Below are 20277 nucleotides of genomic sequence, written 5' to 3' on the forward strand. Positions count from 1 at the left end.
GATCCCTTGAAGGGGTTATGACCGGTATGACCTAAAGTTATTTTTGGGTGATGTGAATTTGCGAAGCCAAATATTACCTTTTTGCAATATATTAAGAATAGTTACAGTATTAAAAAAATGACTCGAAGAAAAAGTCTGTTCCTCATTGCAAATTTTCTTTAATAAAAAATTATATAAAAAAAGGAAGTGAAAATCCCCTTGGCACATGGTGTAAAATAAAAAGTGGGACAAGTGAAAGAGCAAATGAGATGAAAAGGATAAACATGAGGCATTGATGATTTATTAGGAATTGATGAAATGTAAATATGATGTGCCAGAGAGTCATACACGATTTATAGTTAAAAGGCGACATTAGGAGAGAGGATGGGTGGTTAGATTTTCCGGAGTTGATATAGAAGCTTCATTCAGAGGCTACCATTAAAGCACCATTTCTATGTTAATAACACACCCATTTGTCTTACACTTTTCCACACGCCCTCGTCTTTTGCTACCCTTCGTCTTTTTTTTTCACAACCGCCGCCGTACTCTTTCTCCACATCCTTTATCCTGACGGCTGTTGAACCACGACCGAGACGATGATAGTAAATTACATTGGCCGCGGGAAATTCATAAATTAAATTGGTAGAGTTGGAAGAGTATCTATACCATTACCAGAGCTTTTTTTATATTGTCTCTGGGCTTTTCAATTAGTAACCCTTCGTCGTTTTTCACGCTTTCTCTATTACTTCCCCATATGATAGTGGTGAGTAAGAATTTTACAATGTTTATAGAAAAAATAGCTGCAAAAAAATTAATACCAACCATCATCGATTTTGCCCCAGGACAATTGATCCACTGAGAAATTAATTGTTCTCAATTGATGAGGCTAAGGGCTCTTTAGGGGGAGAACTTTCACTATGTTAGTAGTTAATAAATTTTATTGGACGATAGCTGCGTCGATTTATTTTCCATGGTAATTTTATTAAATACAATGATTTCAAATCACCTATAAAAATTTTAAAGAAAGATTCTCCTTTGTTCTCCGGTAAATATTTTCTGTTTTTACTTCTGTCACAATCTATTTCGCATCAGAATTTAGAGGAACCCTTTGCTTCTAAATTGGAGGACCTCTTGAAAATTTCATGTGAGGATTTGCTGAAGTGAAAGAAGTGGTTTTATCGAGGTATCAATTTCATCTGGTGTGCGCTCAAAGAGGCAACGGAGCTTTACAGAATTTTCTCAATTACCTTCCAAAAAGAAGTGTCGAAAATTGACACGGCTATAAATCGCTCTAACTCCCGAAAACGTAACGCAATCCGGGGCCTTCGAGGCATTTGAAAATGGTAAAGTGAAGAGCCCTATTGACACGCTTCTCGAGTGTGAAAAATGCGACGCCCCGGCCGGAAAATTTGGGCGTGGGGCAGGTCAAGAAGACGGATGATGGCGTGCTAAATTGCCACAAGACACGACAATCGCATGCGAATGGGTAAATTTCACACTAGGAAACGACTTTCAGATAAGCGGATACTGCCGGAAAAATGGGATTTCCGCGGTGAAAATGCGAAAGTGGTTCAATTGGAATACAACATAGGAGGTTACCTAGGGAATAATTTTCCTTCTCTTTGTGCGTTTTTCCGCGTAAAATTGTATTACTACATGCTAATGAATTCACATGAAGTAAATAATCTACTTAATAAGATATATTTCATTAAATGTTGAGTTAGCACAGAATATTAAAAATAATTATAGAAACTGAAGAAAGTGATTCTAATCATGTCTTATTAAATTCTGTCTATAAAAAGGGGGTGGCAGAACGTCCCATGCTCGAACTCGTGACTTCGATGCTGTCTGTACCTCAAAAGTAATTTCACACTATTTACCATTTCCCGGTTCACAATCAATTGAACCGATTAAACGGATTGAATCATTCAAAAACAACAAACGCGCACACAAACTATTAACACACTTAACATGGAAAATAAAACTACGCTTTTTGTGGACCATGTAGACGGACCGACGGATTGACTGCATCTTCCTATGCTCACCTTGTTTCCTCTCTCCCCTTACTCTCTCGTAAAGTCCCAAAATATTATAACAGAGAAAAGAGATTTGAATATTTTTTTAAATTTGAAAATTCGCAATCGTAACATGACCGAAAAACTTTCGACATCGAATTTTCGAATTCTAAAGTCAAAATTAAATCACTTTTGGATGGCCAATTTCTCAACCGACTTGCTTAAATTTGAAAAGTTGACGGAAAGGCGAACGGAAGTAACCCAAGTGGCAAAATATTACTATAGTGCCAAATTGAGGTAATGGAAACGGTAGTCGCACGTCACTAAATTTACCTCGAGTTGCTCTGAGATTAGTAAACCCTTATGACCTAAATGTAACGTTGTAGTTACTTTAATTAATAACGTGAAACCAGCCTTGTCATAATAACGTAATTCTTTTGAAACTATTTTCTCAAACAATTACGTTACTTGTGGAATCAAGATTTACCTTAAGATGACGTTAATTTGTCTCACACGCTTTTTGACAGTTCTTGTCAAATTTTAAGCAAAATATTTACATATGTGAAGTGAAATTTGTGAAAATTTGAACCAGGATATGGAAGTCACATTGCAGCTCCATGTTAACGGCTTGCCAATCTGCAGGTCACCTAAAACGCAGCTCTGGTCAATTCTTTTTTGAATTATCGAGAAAACAGAAGTTCCTCTACTACGAGTTGTCTCGGGTTATTGTGGGAATGCACGTAATAAGCCAGAAAGCTTCAATGACCATTTAGCTCCTTTCGTGCTGAGGTTGGGATGAGATTGGGATGCTCCCTTGTGAAAAAAGCTGAAGAATCCTGTCTAATTTACATGATTTTTTGCTGTGTGATCAGTGAGTTTCACGTTTCACAACTTTCCTTTCAAGGAATTCAATAATAAAAATCAAAAGAAAGACTGAGGTTATGTTTTCTCACATTTATCTCTTGGTTTTTACAATCCATATCAGTGGCATTTTTTAGATGGGTTTCCTCTTGTCTCTGTGCACCATGAGCAGTAAAATTAATCTCCAGAAAACTCTCCAGCATTAAAAGATGGTCAGGCGTCATAACACTGTCATCTTCAGATATATGAAGTTCGCAAACTTGGAGAATTTTCTGAAACCAGATTCATTTAGCCAGAAGAAATTTGAAGATATGCGAGGTTTTCAACGTGTCGTGAAATAATCTGCGACTGAGAAGTTAATCCTGTGTCTTCTTGGGTCTTACTGAACCTGTGTCTGACTTTCAGGCTGTGAGGAAACCTCTGCTATCATCTTGTTGTAGCCTACTGGCTTCGGGGGACCTTCGGGGCATCCATAATTCTTTTTGTGCCTTCTCTGAGGAACCGTATTTTCTCATCTTCACGTCCTGTGCTCAGCATTTCCGGAAGACACTCCATGTGAATTGCTTCTCTGAAGGTTTCATGAGCCGACATCACCACACATGGACAAGTAATCCAGTTTCCTCCTGAAAAAATACAAGAAAAAGTTATAAATTCGTGAAAAAGCCTCTTTTAATTGTACAAACCTGGAAGGGAATTTGCGTTTGATCTGAAACGCTCAATGTTGCCAGAAGTTGGCCAGGACAAAATCCCATTAACCTCCCATCCGGAAGGTACAGCCTCCACGTACATGAGCCCATTTCTACTGTTTTTATTAAATTAAATGACATATTTCTTTCCACAAAAATCACAACACAACGAAAATCACAAAACTGACAGAAAGCGAAAAAATACACTGATTGCGTCTTGCCTGCCGCCAATAGTTTCAGCCCAATAACAAGGTGTCTGCAATTATTTAACACGCGTAAAAGGCACAGACATTCTGTGGATGTCGTACGACGTTCGGCGACAAATATGGAGATCAAACTATTGATAATCTACACTTATAATTTTACTCTATTAATATTTTTTTATAAAATTACTTTTTACGAATCATAAACAAAAGCTTTGTTAAAAATATTGCTTTCACAATAATAATAAATAAGATTAGTTAAAAAATATTAATGAACAACACAAAATTTCAAAACATAGAATATAAAAACTAAAAAAAAATTAAGTGATTTATTAAAATGTTGTTATACGTCTTAATGAAAGCTAGAAATCCTTTTGTTGAGTTCGAATTAGAGGTAAGAATGCATCAATATAAAATCTACAATAGATACAATAAGATATCTTCCTAAAGAAAAAAGACAGATTCTTCAAATCGTTACTATAGAACCTTTTTAACGAGGAGAGATGGAACACCTTTTTTATATTCAATATTGCGGATACGTTCTGAATGCGAGACAAAGACGAATCTCACTGGTCTATCATTTGAAGACTCTAAATTTAAGATATCAATATTAGAAAAGCCTAGATGAAAATAGTCTCTTAGATTTAAAAAAAAAGTTGCATATTAGGCACTCAAAAAAAGTGTGAGTGAGATGGAACACCCCTAATTTTAGCAAAGTATTTCTAGTTTGTTTTATTAATTTAGAAAAGGAGGGAAATGATTTTAGGCATGAACACTATTTCATTGAATTTATTAGAGTTTATTTTATTTTTTCAGTATAAATGATTTATTTTGTGGAATATGTGGCTCATATAATTCGATGGCAATTTCGCTGAGTGTATCAAGTCAGTCTTACCAGAAATTTAGGGAAAATAATTTCTAAGATTTACTTGACAAAATTTTGAAGAACATTGACCAAAATTCACACCAGAAGTGTTGCCAAAATTATTAAGTTCCGTCCCTCCTCAAACCCCAAATACACGCATTCTTATGGCGAAATAAAATTTTTTTGCCATTTTTCAGACATCCGAAAAATTCTATTTCAATTTTCTCGTACAATTTTAAAGGTAGAAAGCTGTAACTTGAGGGTTTTCATTAAAATGTTGAAGGGCACAAATAGACCAAATGAGGAGGAGATCGTGCATAGGGTGTAGGCAGGAGGCGAAGTGGTCCAACTCTCCCACTGATTCATCTCTCCTTGAATGACTATACGCGTTATGGTGTCTACACTCTAGTTTAGATGCAATTTTCGTCAAAAATTGTCTTTTCTAAAAAAATTCTGACGTTTCTGCCTACAAGGATAGGGGAAATTTTCCTTAAAAAGGCATTTTTTAAAGAAATTTCTCTTAGTGTGTAGAGGCCATCAGACATTCGATGATTTAATTCTCGCTGTTGTCCCGGAGACTAACGCAAAAATGCGAATGTCAACAGTATTGGAAGGCTGGGTTGAATTGGTGAAATTGATGGTGATGAAATGATGGCGCTGGTATTTTTTTTTAGCATCCTGGTGATATTAAAACTAATAGCTAAATTCTTTGTCATTGAGCCCAAAATGGCTCCAGTGTGCAAGAAATACTCCATGTGATGCTCCGATAAACAGCCAATACAAGCTATTTATTAACCTAATCGTCAAGAAATCACAAGGAGTACATTGAGACGCACCAGTTTAATGGACTAGTGATGTTTTAGAAAGATGTTAGAAAATCAAGAAGTTCAAGCTAATGGTTCTAACGGTCATGATTAAGATTAAAATTTGTCTATAAGTTGACTTAATACTTTAAGTTCCGCTGCATCCAGACCACTTATTTAAGTCCATTATGCTTTTGTGCATTTGTATCGACAAAACTCTTCATGTCAAAACTCGTTTCTGTACCAGGCTCTCTTAGTTAGTTCGTCATTTTCTGTCAACACGTCAGCATTACTGTTCATTCATTCATTGGATTGATACCATTCTTTCTTGAAACTGATATAACAGCTACTATCTAGATGCGAACCCGGGATCTCATAGTCATAGGGTTACTACTCTTCTAACTGATTCACTGAGACCCCATAATATCAAAATAATGCTCATCATCTCTCAGTCGGACTCTGAGGCAATATCATGCTACAGAAAGGATTCTGCAGAGTATTACAAATTTCATATATGTTCTAATGGCCTAAAATTCTGTTAAGATCCATAAACATAGAAAAACCATTTCATCACAGTTGTTTTCTTCTTATTATTCTAGCTATACTTAATATTTATTTATCAAATTTTGTTCACCGACTCACACAATTCAATTTTTTTGTATTCCTATTTCCTAAGCAGTGGATATGAACATACAAATAATTTTTCTTGTCTTCTAGAATTTTCCCTTATGGTTTCGAATTTTGGTAACAGAAATAAAGTTTATATGTATTAATGGCTCTACACTTACACTGACATATGGTTCATTCGTGGAGATTTTAGGACTTGATTTTTTCATTTTGCTTAATTATTATTCTTATAAATTGTAAGATCTCATTTAAAATTCTTGAACTTTAGATTCTTCAGCGATTCTTCTTTTCAGTATAAAACTTAAATTGCAAATAGCAATTTTTAAGTTTTCTATATTATTTACAAACAAATTACTCTCAAACTCATTTTTTTGCTTGCAAAATCACATAAAATTGACTCGGAGAATTTAGGTAAACATTTAAATTGTCCTTTAAAATTAAGAAAGTGAAATAGTATACAACTTTGTTAACATCATAACAAACTTCAAATTTCTTTTATTTTTTAATACGTATATTAATTTTGAAGATTGCTTACGTTAATATTTAGGAGATATACTCAGAATTTTATGAATGTTCTTCAAAAAATTAACATTTACCCAAATTTCCTGTATATATTTTTATTATACAAATTCTACTGAAATTGTACACTGGATACTTAAAAGGGCTTGCAATTGTTTTGTAAAATTCTGTATTTTATGAACCTACGCACATGAAAATAATCCGTCCTTGGAATTGAAGACATGTCATACGACTATCTGAGGACACATTTTTATTGGGTTGAGTGCGCCATGAGATTTTGTTGCGCGCGAATTTAAAATTTTAAGAATGATTTTAAATTCCGTTTTAAGTAAAATCTAATACATTTTGATAATTATTTTTGTGACTAGGTAGTTGTAATAACATATAAGAAATTATGGGCAATGTTAAAAAAAAAATTGGGGAATTTTCACAATTATTTCACCTAAAAAAATATTGAATATTGCATTTTTCTGGGTGGGAGGTATTTTATATCGATAATCAATCAAATCTCTATCGGTAAACGATATTGGCATGTTCTAATATTAGATAAAATCATTGAAATCCCGCGATATTTGTGCGCTGATTATTGAAATATTTGCAGTGAGAGATTTCATGATAGAATTTTGCGCCATGGAAATAAAAAGGAGAACGAAGAGAGAGAAAAAATTTTGAGCTGTGGGATAGAAAGAGATGAATAGAAAAGAGGTAAGAAGCGACGTGAAACAAACGTAACACGATCGTTAGCAAACTTACCAAAATGGTAAGTTGTGTCGCTTTCCTTACCTCTTTATAACGTGGAGGTTATTCCCCACTTCGAGAGTATGACGTGCGGGTGCACCAATTAATTACTATTACCATACGACAACGATGACGTTACAATGACATATTTTTGCTACTTGGGAAACTTTTATGGACAAAAAGCTAGGACGCTTTACCATGTCTTTTGAAATGTAAATGTAACAGTGTAAGAATCGAACAATTATACCATAAATTTCAAGCACACTTCCTTTCGAAACAGAGAAAAGTGGTTTTCAGCAAAATTGTAGGGCTGTAAATTTCCTATATAAGAATCTCTTAGGTCTTCTGGGAGCTTAAATAATAAAATATCCGTTTTGCCGACGTTTTAGTATACAATGAAACCGTAAATAAAGTCTTTCAATATATACTTGAAGAAATGATAGAATAATTCATTAACACATCCATGAATGGAATTTAATCCTTAAAGATCTCTAAGTAGTTTTTTTTTTTCAATAAATAACTACAAAAATCTATCGCCTTATTTTATTGTAACCGTACCTATTTTATTATAAATCTGTAAATGTATAGGAGAGTGTGAGGCATATTTCTTCATGTCTAATTTTGAAAAATATTAAGTGTTTCTAAAAATTAATATATAGAAAATGTTTTGAAATATTTTTAAAAAGTCAATATAAAAGTGAAACCACATAGACTTAAGGTGTTTTCATTAGGAAGCCAAAAAATGAGCTGTTAGCTGAGATTCTTGTTTACAATCTCAACTTTTGTGGTCCTAGGTGAAATCCGACCTAGACAGATCGGGCCCAAATTTTGGATTTACACGTTTTGACACTCATAGATCACGAATATCATATGCGCTAATAATAAATTTTTCGATTTTCGGGGACGGTCCGTCCGTCGTTTAACCTCTTCTGAAGAGAGAACGGAGAGAGATATCGACAAGCAGTTTTCGGAAAAGGTTAAATGTAGATGGGTGGCTAGAAGTAGGTAATGTCAGATCCACCCCCCTCCCACCCTCCTTCCGCCATTTTGGAATACCCCTAAATTTTGTTTTCTCGATATCTCAGCCCCTATGACATGGATCGATCTCAAATTTTAGTATGTTATAGCTGGGCCTAGGAACTTTCGATTAGTACCAAAGTTAGGCCCCCATGACCCCCCTGACCTGAGCTAGAAGGGGCCAAAAATTGAATTTTCAAATGGCCATATCTCCAATTTTGGTATTTTGCAAAGCTCTCGTGGAGTACTACAACCCTTGTGACTTGTGACACATCAATCTCATCTCATTAATCGAAAAATCGATTTTCGATTAATCGGTCTCAAATATTTCGAAAACTAAACTATGCTTTTTCTTTAAATTTTAGTATATTGTAGCTGAGGTCTAGACCTTTCCAACGGTGGGTCGCACTCCTCCCTCGATGTTCCCTGACCCGAGCTATAATCAAAAATGTCTTGATCTGACTGCATTTTCGGTGTTTATGATGCGATTTCGATGAAATTTTATTATACATTAAATCTGAGTTCGAGATCTTTCTAAAAATGGGTCCCATCCGTTTCTACACCAACCCACTGTACCCCGACCATTACTGTATTCAAATGGACCGGACTCTATATCTAATGTTTATTAACCGATTTTAATGAACTTTTTTTTTCTTTCGTTGATCTTCTGCTGTCAGACTATTTAAAAGAGAAAATGACAAGTGATAAGCCCAGATAAGCTTATGGTAGATGAGATTCTATACAGATGACCTCGAGGTGCGTGCAACTCGGGGTACTTGCAACTCGGAATGCGTGAAAATTCGATTGTGAATTGAATTTTGGGGGTGAAGAATCGCGTCGAGTAATAATTGGCACCATATGAGGCGCTGGGAGCAAAAAAAACTCTAAGTCGTATGCATCTCCCTATTAAAATAGCATTTTTTTGCTCTGAGCTCCTCATATCCATTTCGATGACCGAGAAGCGTTTACTCGACGCGATTCTTTACCCCCAAAAATTCAACTCACAATCGAATTTTCACGCATTCCGAGTTGCAAGCACCCCGAGTTGCACGCATCTCGAGGTCACATGTAAAGAATCTCAGCTACCATAAGCTTATCTGGGTTTATCACTGGTCATTTTCCCATTTTACTGCTCGAAGTCAGAGGGAGGGAGCAATTACATAATCGACTTTTTTTCAACTTGTCACCGTCCTAGAGCTTAAACGGTAAGAGATATCAACTTCTGGTCTTCGGTAACCCCCAATAAAAACGATATCTCTAGACGTTTTTGTTCTTCTTCCGTACACATCCTCCAAAACCAAGCTTTTTCAATGATTTTTGAACATGTCTTAGAGGTAGTCGAAACAAACATAGTAGGTTTCGTCGTAACATACCTATGACCGGAAAATTCGCCATCCTGAATTTTTGAAAGTCAAAGTTTAACTGGTCTTAAAATCTGTAATGAATCGGTTAAACATTCGAGAATGAATCATTTTTCTCGTCTTTACATTTTTTGTTTGTCCATATGCTCGTAACTCATGCCAGAATATTCTAAAATGATCGTTTGTTATTACCAATTTTTGATTTTCAAGCTTTTGTGATTTATAAATCAATTTGAAATCTAGTAGACCAGTAAGCACCAAAAGATCATATTGAAAAACTGATTCATGGAGAGCTATCTCGTGAGTTTGAGCATTCCACAAAGCTGTGACGCTTTGCCATTTCTTTTTTATTATTTTAATCAATAAAATAATTGAATAATTAACAATTTTATTAAACAATATTTCTGTCAAATACAGAATATTCTGTCTAATATAGAACGTTTAACTAATTACAATTCTATAATTTTAACAGTGTGATTGTGCAGTTACTTCAATTTGGCAAATAAAAAATAAAATTTCACCAATTATATAATTTAGAACTTTAAAATAATAAAATTTCTCATTTTTTTTTAGAAACATCCTAAATGCTAATTTTCTAACTAAATTTATTTTTGACTATAATTTGCTTTCCCATTCGATTTTTTTAATTAAACCCCAAAGTAAATGATTAAAAAAATGTTTGTTCTATAATTTATGAATGTTATTTCCTCTGGCTCAAATTCTAGTTCTAGTAACTTAAATATTCCATAAAAGCGAGGAAATACGAAATTGCAGCTAAATTCCGCTGTATAAAAAATTCCACAAAAGTACCAAACATTTATCATTTCTCATTTAAAATATTTTGGAAATCTCCGCTCAGATGAATGCTGGATTATTGTGATGGCTATATTTGCTTGTCTATCTAATTTTCACTAAAACATAATAACTTGAGATTTTCATACATTTTTTTTCCTCCTTTCAGATGAGCTTTTTCATCATGATGAGCTCCAAAGGCCGCCCAGCAGCTCGACCCATCCAAGGCATTTGAGAGGAAAGGAGAAAAGGGAAGGAAGAAATGTGAAACGACTCATTGGCGACACTCACAGCACTTTTCTAACGTCTCCGAGGGGATTCTCTGATAATGAAAATCTCCAAATTAGCACCCCAAGTATACCCAATCCCCCCCCCCCCCCCCCCCCCCCAAAGAAGAGTATCACCGAGGAGGAGCGTCCTTTTAGGCTAGAACTCTGTGAGATATTCTGTGAATAATTTGTGCAGTGAATTTATCGAAATATTAGGACACTGAAATAAATTTAAAAGGAAAAAGAGATCTTTACTATTTAAGCTTGTGGAAAAAAATTGTTTGTACATAAATACAAAGAATCACTGTTAATTTTAAGAAAACCAAAAAAAAAATAAATAAATAAATAAAAGAAGCATCGCCAAGACACCAAAATTGGACAGAAAATCAACCAAAGAGCCCCAAAAACTGCCCAATTTAAGTGAACTTGCGATGAACGTGTGTCGTGTGTTTCGTCACCGATTATTTATTTTGTGAAAATCAATTGTAAAATGAATTATTTTTCTATCAATTGTTGTGCGGTAGCTCTTGTAAGAAATGGAAAAATGTATATTTTTTTCTTTTTGTCCCAATAAAATTGACTTTTCCAGTACCACAGAAAAATGCTTTGATTTAAAGTTATAAAAAGAATACAAAGAAGTTCCTCAACCTCAAATATGAACGACGGCGACGGTTGCATTCAAAATGTAAAATTTGAGGTTATGTGAAGAAAGTTTTGCGTGGAGTTTGTGAATTAGGACTACTTTTCTCTGGTGTTTCCCCAATATTATTGTATTATATTAACTGTTTTAGAAAATTCCATTTATTTAACAATAAATTACATTGATTTAGGGTAAATGTGCCAAATTTCGGCATAGTTGCATGCAAGCGCCAAAGTCTTAAGTTTGAAATGTAATATTTTAAATTCAAATAGATTTTTTTTATTCTTTCTTCTGAAGGAGTGTTCCTTAGAACCCTGTAGACAGTTTACCGTCTTTATTTACTTTAAAATCATTCTTAATACATTTTAAAATGAATAAAAATGTAGACATAGCTTTAGTGCCCTATTTCGGCCAACTACATTCTCATAGTTCCTTGCCCTTCGGGAATTCTTCCAATGCCTTTTTCACGTCATCTCGTTTGTCGAACCTATATTTTTTGATATTCATTTGCATTGTATAATCTCTAGAGTACGTAAAATCTAAAAGTTCATGGAAATTCGAGGAACAAAAAAGGTGGCCGAAATTGCAAGCTGGCCGGAATTTGGCACACTTATCCTAAGTGTTTTTTTATTCTTATATTAGGGAAAGTGCTTTTTTAAAATATTGTTTAAATTTGAGGAGTGGATGTCACCTGTATACCTCAAATATTCATACTTGAGGAACTCGACTGTAAAATAATGAACAAAAAAAACGAGTCAGAAAAATTCTTCTTTTTGTCACAGTGTAACGGTTAAAATTTGAATTTCAAATTCAAAATCCACCACCGAAAACCCCTTCAACAGCATTTTCCTAATAATTACCCTTGAATGGTTTCGTAGCCATACCATGCTGCATTTTCAGCGATTTCTTTTACAAAAGCAAAATGTCACGATCAGCAGCAACGCCACCAGTGGCGATTTGTGAAAACTAGCGCGGTGCGTGTGCGAAATTGGAAAATTTTCCAAATTTTCCCCAAAATTCGCGTTTTATAGCGCACGAATATCACATGGAGATTAACAAGACGACGCTTGGGATTGCGGCGGGAGTGGCGGGTACACTATTCCTAGGCTACTGCATTTACTTTGACCACAAAAGACGCAGTGATCCGGACTACAAGAAGAAAATCCGCGACAGTAAGTACATATCAACACCTTCAAGCCCCATTCCCACTCCCTCCCGGTTACATAAGGGCTTTCTCTGAATCAGGGAAGAAGCCCTCAGAAGAAACTCTCCCTCCAATGATTAATACTTTGGGTAGAATCACCGACTAATACGGAGTATTTTTGGGGCATTTTTTTCTTCAGGGAGGCGCAAAGCGAAGAAGGCAGCAGCCGGAAATCGTCCAGAAATCCCTAATCTTCTGGACAAAGATGCCGTTCAAAGGTGAGACTTTTTCCCTCAATTTGTAAGTTTCGGTCAAGGGAAAGTCCTTGAGCCGAATTTCCCTTCAAGGGGCTCAACATGGAGGGATTTCTGTGCACATTGACCGTGCCATGCGCGTTTCTGACGAAACACCGCGAAATGATTCGGAAACCCACGTGGGGCATTTTTTTTACTCCGAATTTCAGAAGCTCCTATGATGTTTGCCTATAAAACGTGTGATTCTTGTTTATTCCATGTTAAACGATAATCCTAAAAATTATTGATTTAACCCTTAAGGGACCAGTTACCACCGGTTCACTGGTGATCCAAAAGAAATTTTTTTTTACGAAAAGTGAAATAGTGAAAAAAATTATATTATGAATCTTCCGTGATTCACTGGCCTTTAGGCTTCTATCTACACATTGAAAGCGATTTTCTTCAAAAATTGTGTTTTTTGTTTTCATTTATTAATTTTTTGTTTTGAATGTTGACGTCTTCTCTGTACTAGAATTTCCTTATAAAAAAAATACAATTTCTGGCTAAAATGGCTTACAATGTGGCGGAGGATCGACAAACATGGGCTGCTTATTTGGTTGCGATGGGCCCGCGACCCCAATAAGGAAAAGCGGTTGAAAATGATTATGATGATGATGTGTGAAGGCCTTTCTTAGAGGGTTAAATCCGGTCTGTTATCTTCTTGAATAATAATAGTTTCAATACAGAAAACGGTAAATGATAAACCGATAAACGCCATACAGCGATGCGGCGTTTACAACGAATGCAGACACAAAGCAAATGCAATTAGCACAGTTGCTGATCTAACCAATTAGGGTAGAGTCAGTACTTTTTCGCCAGTAAGCCCTTTTTCGCCACCTAAATTAAAATCACATTTTAAAAAAATTATGAGTTCGTGGAACTACGAAATGAGTGTTATTTCGTGACCTCTAACCAAATGAATCAGAAAACCATATCAGATGCTCCACCGACTAGATTATTTGCAAGTTAATTAAAGAAATTGTCGACAAGGTGAACAGTCACCAAAAAAATATGGAGTTCTTAATAATCTTGTCAACGCTCAGACAAATTGTCTTGCATTATTTTATGTTTTTTCAGTACAGTATTCGATATTTTTTCACTGAAAGTCAATCCGTTATTAACTAAGCTTTGCTCTAATATCATTTTTTAATAATGTTTTCCAAAAAATAAAGAAATACGGATGTGGTGAAATAGGGCTTACTTTTTTCCGCTGTGTAAGTACTTTTCGCCACTCATTTTTCCAAGCATTTTACAAGTGGCGCTCCTCGCGGAATTTAGTTGAAACAGGCGTAATTTTCAATTGATTATTGTCGCAAATAAAAAATGTGCAAAAAATCATTCGAAATACTCTAATAAGTGTATTATATCGGTGTTAAATAAGAAAAGTACTGTGCCATGTACTTTTGGGGGTTTTCGAAAGCTGCTGTTTCTTAAAAATCAATTGAAAACAAGTGGCGAGAAAGTGCTTACACAGTGGCGAAAAAGTGTTTACAAGGTGGCGAAAAGTACTGAAACATGCATTGTTGCAGGAAATGTACTTTTTCAACCAGATACTCAAAAGTTCCCAGAAAGTCTCCTGGTTCAATAGACAGACAATGCTTCAAAGCACTTATACACAAAATTTCATTTTATTTCGACAAAAAGTGTAAGAATTATAAAGATGTCAAACCTTAAGATGGCGAAAAGTACTTACTCTACCCTATATCACACATTGCATTTTTACAGAATTTTGACATTTCCGTTTACGAGGACAGCGCAAGCGATTTCTCAAAAATGTTTTTTGTCGTAAATGTCTCATTATACGTGTAAGGACCATTACTCCGTCATTAAAAAAACAATTCTCTACAATATTGTTTCGATTCATTAGTTTCGTTAATGGGATTAGAAAATCTGAAGATGACATAGATGTCTGTCAGCTAGTATTACTAAAATAAGCGAATACTGTTGGAAATCGCACAATGCGGACATTGAGATTATACAGTAGACTCTCTCAAATTCGGGCAATTGGGACCGAAATGTCACCCGAATTAGAGAGAAATTCGGGCGTCAAACTGTTTGAAATGCAACGAATTTTTGTTTATCTTACAACTACAGTAACTAAAAATCCCTTCTTGATGCAATCAATTGCGCAGAAACAAATTATCCAGAAGCATCTAGTTTGCATATGACATGAAGAGCATAGTTGCTAATGTGTTATACCACGGATTAGATTAGTCTATTACCGATAGTAGGTAGAAATTTCCGTATTCCATAGTCTCCGTAGTAGTGCAAACAAAGCGAATAAAAATGCACCCAGGAATAATGCGATTTGATGCTCAGGAATGAAAATGTAGGGTTGGAGTGACTTTCAGTCTCCAGAATAACCAAAAGGAGGGCTGCGGTGTGTGAAATATCCGGATGACAGTCTCTAAAATTTATATCTAAAACTGAATGGTGACTAAGACTTAAAATTGGCGGCGTTTTCTAATTCATTTTCTAATTACTCGGTCCTGCATCATAAATCATAGAATAGATATTGTTATGAATTTTTGTCAGTGATTTTTTCATGCATACTGGAGTATTGTCAATCGTCTGCCCAATTAAGGTTTTAATTACATGATTTTCTCCTATTAAAGTTCAAATTAAAAGCTTTACAAAAACCTATAACTCTTCCGCATAATGTAAATTTGTGCCATCATCAGACAAACAACTAACAAAATGACGAAATTCAACACCCGCTTTTGTTACACTTCAACATTTTTAACGAAATTGTTTACAATCTCATTTAGATCAAAATCAAATTTCTCCAGACTTGACTTGTATGGCCTTAGTTTTCAAAATTGCAAATCTCACAATTTCTCTGAATAATCTCTGCATTTAAAGAAACTTTTTTAAATATGTATTTCTGTGAATACTCTTAGTACCACGTCAGCGTCTTTCGGTATTTCAACATTATTGACGTCAAAATTGTTTGGAACTCATCTCATTCTCCTATTTTTAAATTTCATAAAATGGTTTTGTAATAATATTCAACATTGATAATATTGAGTAGAACAATTTGTCGAAGAATATGAAAATTTGGGACTTTACTTATCCAAAAGGGCACTCAATTGGTCAAGTCGTAGAGCACTCGCTTTATGATCCCGGGTTCGAATCCCTTTAGGTCACCAGGAATTTTTCTGGCGTTAAAGGTGTTCGGATTGCATCCAGTGAGCTTCTCTGGACTTGATTTTACGTGGCATGGGACTGACAACCTCATCCCGTATAAGAAAAAATAATAATGGATGTTCCGAACTCCCCTTGTGGGAAGGCCTTGTTCCGTCATTGAATGTTGTGCCAGCATTATTATTATTATTATTATTACTTATCCAAATGGGCATAAAGTTTCGAGTTAACCTTTACCGAAGTGCCAGCAAACATTGTTGACACACAATTAGTCATCGGCGACGATAATTCAAATCTCTTCAGTAACTTGGAATCGTCTCAAGACGGATAGTTTACGAATTTATGGGCTATTTGGGCGATCAAGACCTCAGGGAAACTAGTTCACTGCATTACTTCCAAAATCTTGCCTAGTACGTCACTCATGAATGAACAATATGATTTCCTAAATATCCCCTATTTTCCTTCTTGAGCTTGAGTGATAATTGATAATTAATTAATAAATTGTCTAAAAAGAAATTATAAAAGTTAAGCCCTATACTTAAGCCTTATTTATTAAAAATGTTGTTACATTTCATGATTTTATTTGTTTTTTTTTTACAAATTAAACCTGAATTTGCTAGTTACTTCAGAGCCTTGATCTTCCCTAAATCGTTTAAACCGTTTCAACACGTTACTTCGACGTTGTGTATTGAAAACCGGATAATTCTCTTTGAAAATGATATAAATTGTTGATTCATTGAGAAATCTCTCAAATAAACATCCGTAACACAAAAAATGTACAGAAATCCTTAAAATGACGAGCCTCTCGGCACATCTCCCCTCACGATAACCTTGAATCTGCGTTGAATCACGCATGTTTATGCCTCCCCCAAAACACTTTTAGATTCTTCCTGCAAGAGATCCAGATGGGTGAGATGCTGATAGCAAATGGGCACATTGAACAGGGGGTAGAGCACCTGGCAAATGCTGTGGTGGTCTGCGGACAACCCACGCAGTTGCTTCAGGTACTGCAGCAGACACTGCCGGCCCAAGTGTTCACGCTCCTCATCCATAAGATGAAGGAGTACCGCAACAAGATGGAGCCCCAGGGAACCGAAGGTCGAGTGGAGGAACTCAGTGATGACCTCGAATAGCGCCCCATCCAGAGTCTCCATGCAATTTTTAATTAGTCTACTAAAGAAAACAAAACAAAAAAGTCCCAATTCCCGGTGGAGAGGAGGAAGAGAGCAAATGCACAAATTGAAGAGCGCTGCTGGTGAGCTTCTTTCTGTTTTGACCCGGACACAAAATTAAAAAACAAACACACTCAACTTATCGCGTTAGAACCATTTAAATATTCTTTCGTCGTCGTTTGAATTAAATTAAATGAAGTATCGAATGGCAATCGATATGGCTAGATTTTGGAATTGTAACCCTTTGAATTTAGCATAATAAATATTTTTCTTCACATGTTGAATGTACTTTGGTTTTTCAATTAGCTTTAGATATTTTGGTTCTTAATTGAGAATTATAAAATTGAAGGAGGAACTCTTACAACTAGTCGCAGGGGATCTAATCAGTGCTAATGCTAAGACAGCGACGGACCTTAGTGAATGGCGAAAAAATATAAATTCCAAGTCGCTGTGTCTGATTGTGAAATTTCTAGCAGTAGCAAATAATCAAATGAGATCTTGGATGACCGAAGTGAAGAAAGGTTTTGTGTAAAATTAATCACTGGTCAGTTGGACCTAAGCTTTCAAGAACGAGAATAGATTGAACCAGATACGGCCTTCAGGAGTTCCAGGATCGGGGACACCAGGACGACGAACAAGGCTCTGGAGTTACATCGGGTTTAGCAAGCCTACCACAACGACAATGACACTTCAATATAGCTACATGGAATATCTTTCAGTCACAGGAAAGCACGAAGCAAAAAAGTTCCAATTGGATATAATTGGCGTTTCGTCCACTAAAAAAAGAGGTAGTGAAATTGTTGAAACTTGAGGAAGGATGGCAGCTTTTCCTGCCTGAAGAGGCATCGAAAAGTTTACACATGCGGGTGTTGGGGTACTCACAGGCCTCCGGCTTCCAGACAGGGTTTATGATGTCTGGGACTGGACACACAACGGGAGAGTAATGAATATTAAGGGTATTAAGATCAAGCTTGAGAGACCGATTCTCTCTCCGAACTCTAGGGGTCTCTAAGAAACTTAGAAAATTACAGGGAACTTGAGGAAGCCATTGATTGTTTTTCGGGGATCCATATTTTCGGGCCACTTTACACATTAGCTCCATGAGCTATGAATTACCCATTGGACAATATCACTTAAATTTACGTTAGTAAATCTTACGTGATATTACGTGTGACGTGATATTGTGTATACGTTGCAGGTATATGTACCGAACGCACCATCAGAGTAGCCAGCTTTCGTAGATGAAGGGAGGGAAGTCGTGGATAAGGCAACTTTTAAAGCGTATTCAGTTGTGTTGTTTGAAGATTTCAATGCAAACTTTGGTGTTGATTATGAGACATGGAATTATGTGACTGAGAGGAACGGGGAACGAGGAGCGTTTGATGATGTCCTGGTCCTGGTCTATTGAAGTGTACAATGGCATGGACCGTTGTCATGCAAAATCACAAATTTCTGTGCCTTAGCCCATTACTGCCATTGTTCTAACAATGTATAATTCAATGCATTTACAGCTCCTTGTTTATTCTACCACATATTCTACTTCCAAACCACATTTTTTTCTGTTTGGAATACTTAAAGTAAATCAAACAACCCAGCACGGCTCATCGTCAGTAATTATTCAATTCAAGAATCTATATTATTTTTACCGCAAAAGCAACAGTTCGGAAGTGTCTCTTTAATTTTCCATATCTGTATCGTCTGTATCTCAATCAGCCGACTCAGCACCCGTTTTCCTTTGATTTTGTCCTGTCATATAAACGTGTGGAAATACCATGGATAGCATGCTTCCAAAAGTTAATTTTGTGTTTGCATATCATCATCATCGAATTACATTTCCAAATCGGAGTTCCCAAATTCTTTTCGGTTTTTCCACCCTTTGCGCCGGAATCACCATTTCTGAAGCATTCCCAGCAACGAAAGTTCCCTGTTTGAACACCGTTCAGCAAACGCGTTCGGAACAGGGTTCGGTCCAATGTAAATCTTTACGGGCTGGGATAAAAAGAACACGGTTCAAACAATAATTCTCCATGGTGGCCACCACTTTCTGAACATTTGGAAGGCCGTCACCGTCGCGGCATCTCGAATAGAGAACTCTATCGTTGCAGGGTTGTTTCAATTAAACTAAGCCTCCTTAAGCAAACGCTGTATATATAACTTTAGTTTCATCTGGGCACTCAATGGGTCAAGAAATAGAGCACTCGCTCTGATGCATATATCCTATCGAATCCCCTACAGGTCACCAGATTTTCTTTAGCGTTAAAGGTGTTCGAATTGCATCCAGTGAGTTTCGCTGCACTTGATGCCACGCGGCATGGAGATGAAAACCCCATCCCTGTTTAAGAAAAATATAACAATGGATGTCCGAAACCCCCCCTCCGGGAAAGCCTAAGTTCCTCTATAGAACGTTGTGCCACCATTATTCTCATTATTCAGCTTTGTTTACCAAGCGAACGTAGTCTGTGCTATTTGCCGTATCAGGTCCAATTCCATAGGTTGAATAGGTTTCCATAGGTTGGCTGTGGAGATTGGTCAAGTGGTTTGACAGAGTGGCAACAGCTCTTACGAGACTTCAGCCTTGCTCTTGGTTTTTTGCGACCATGGAGAAGATGCTTTGGTTCAGAAAGAACCTTAGACATCTCTCTACTGGAGATGATTTGTCTCCTCACCCGCGGTGGAGCAATTCATGCTAAGGGATAGAGTTTGTCCACTGGCGTGCCCTTTAGGCACCCTGTTACTATGCGGGCGGTGTCGTTAAGAGCAATGTCAACGTGTTTGGCGTGCGCAGATCTCCCCCATACTTCAGCTGCGTACTCTGCTACAGAAAATGATAGCGCAAGAGCAGACGTATGCATCAGTTTTGGCTGAGCTCCCCACTGCGCGTTCACAAGTTTGCGCAGTAAGTTATTTCGTATCTTGATCTTGTTCTTAACATTACTGCAGTGGGTCTTGTACGTGAGAGTTTGGTCGAGAGTAACACCAATATACTTGGGCGTGAAATTGTGCACTTATCGGATTAAAAACCTTGGATTCATTTTCAACAGAACCTTAGCATGGTCAGATCATGCTACTTTCTTTTGTTGTAAAATTAATTATTCTTGATAAGGAGTATATGCGGTGTTCGTCAGTGGAAAGGTGTTTATTCTAAGGGG

At 36.3% G+C, this 20277-nt stretch overlaps 2 protein-coding genes across 2 annotated transcripts in view; both read left to right on the plus strand.

Annotated features, from left to right (window-relative positions):
- The window catches only part of LOC129802646 (sex peptide receptor), a 127089-nt gene extending 115752 nt beyond the window's left edge, over positions 1-11337 (plus strand). Inside the window, exon 8 of the mRNA XM_055848622.1 lies at positions 10636-11337. The gene's annotated coding sequence lies outside the window, so the exon portion shown is untranslated. The remainder of the gene's footprint in view (positions 1-10635) is intronic.
- Positions 11338-12304: 967 nt separating this feature from the next.
- On the plus strand, positions 12305-17416 carry LOC129802653 (mitochondrial import receptor subunit TOM20 homolog). The gene is made up of 3 exons (XM_055848636.1): positions 12305-12547; positions 12719-12797; positions 16840-17416. The coding sequence occupies exons 1-3, from the start codon at positions 12421-12423 to the stop codon at positions 17087-17089; spliced, it is 456 nt and encodes a 151-aa protein (XP_055704611.1). The 5' UTR covers positions 12305-12420; the 3' UTR covers positions 17090-17416.
- The last annotated feature ends 2861 nt before the right edge of the window (positions 17417-20277 follow it).

The sequence above is a fragment of the Phlebotomus papatasi genome, chromosome 2 (genome assembly GCF_024763615.1).
Source record: "Phlebotomus papatasi isolate M1 chromosome 2, Ppap_2.1, whole genome shotgun sequence".
NCBI lineage: Eukaryota > Metazoa > Arthropoda > Insecta > Diptera > Psychodidae > Phlebotomus > Phlebotomus papatasi.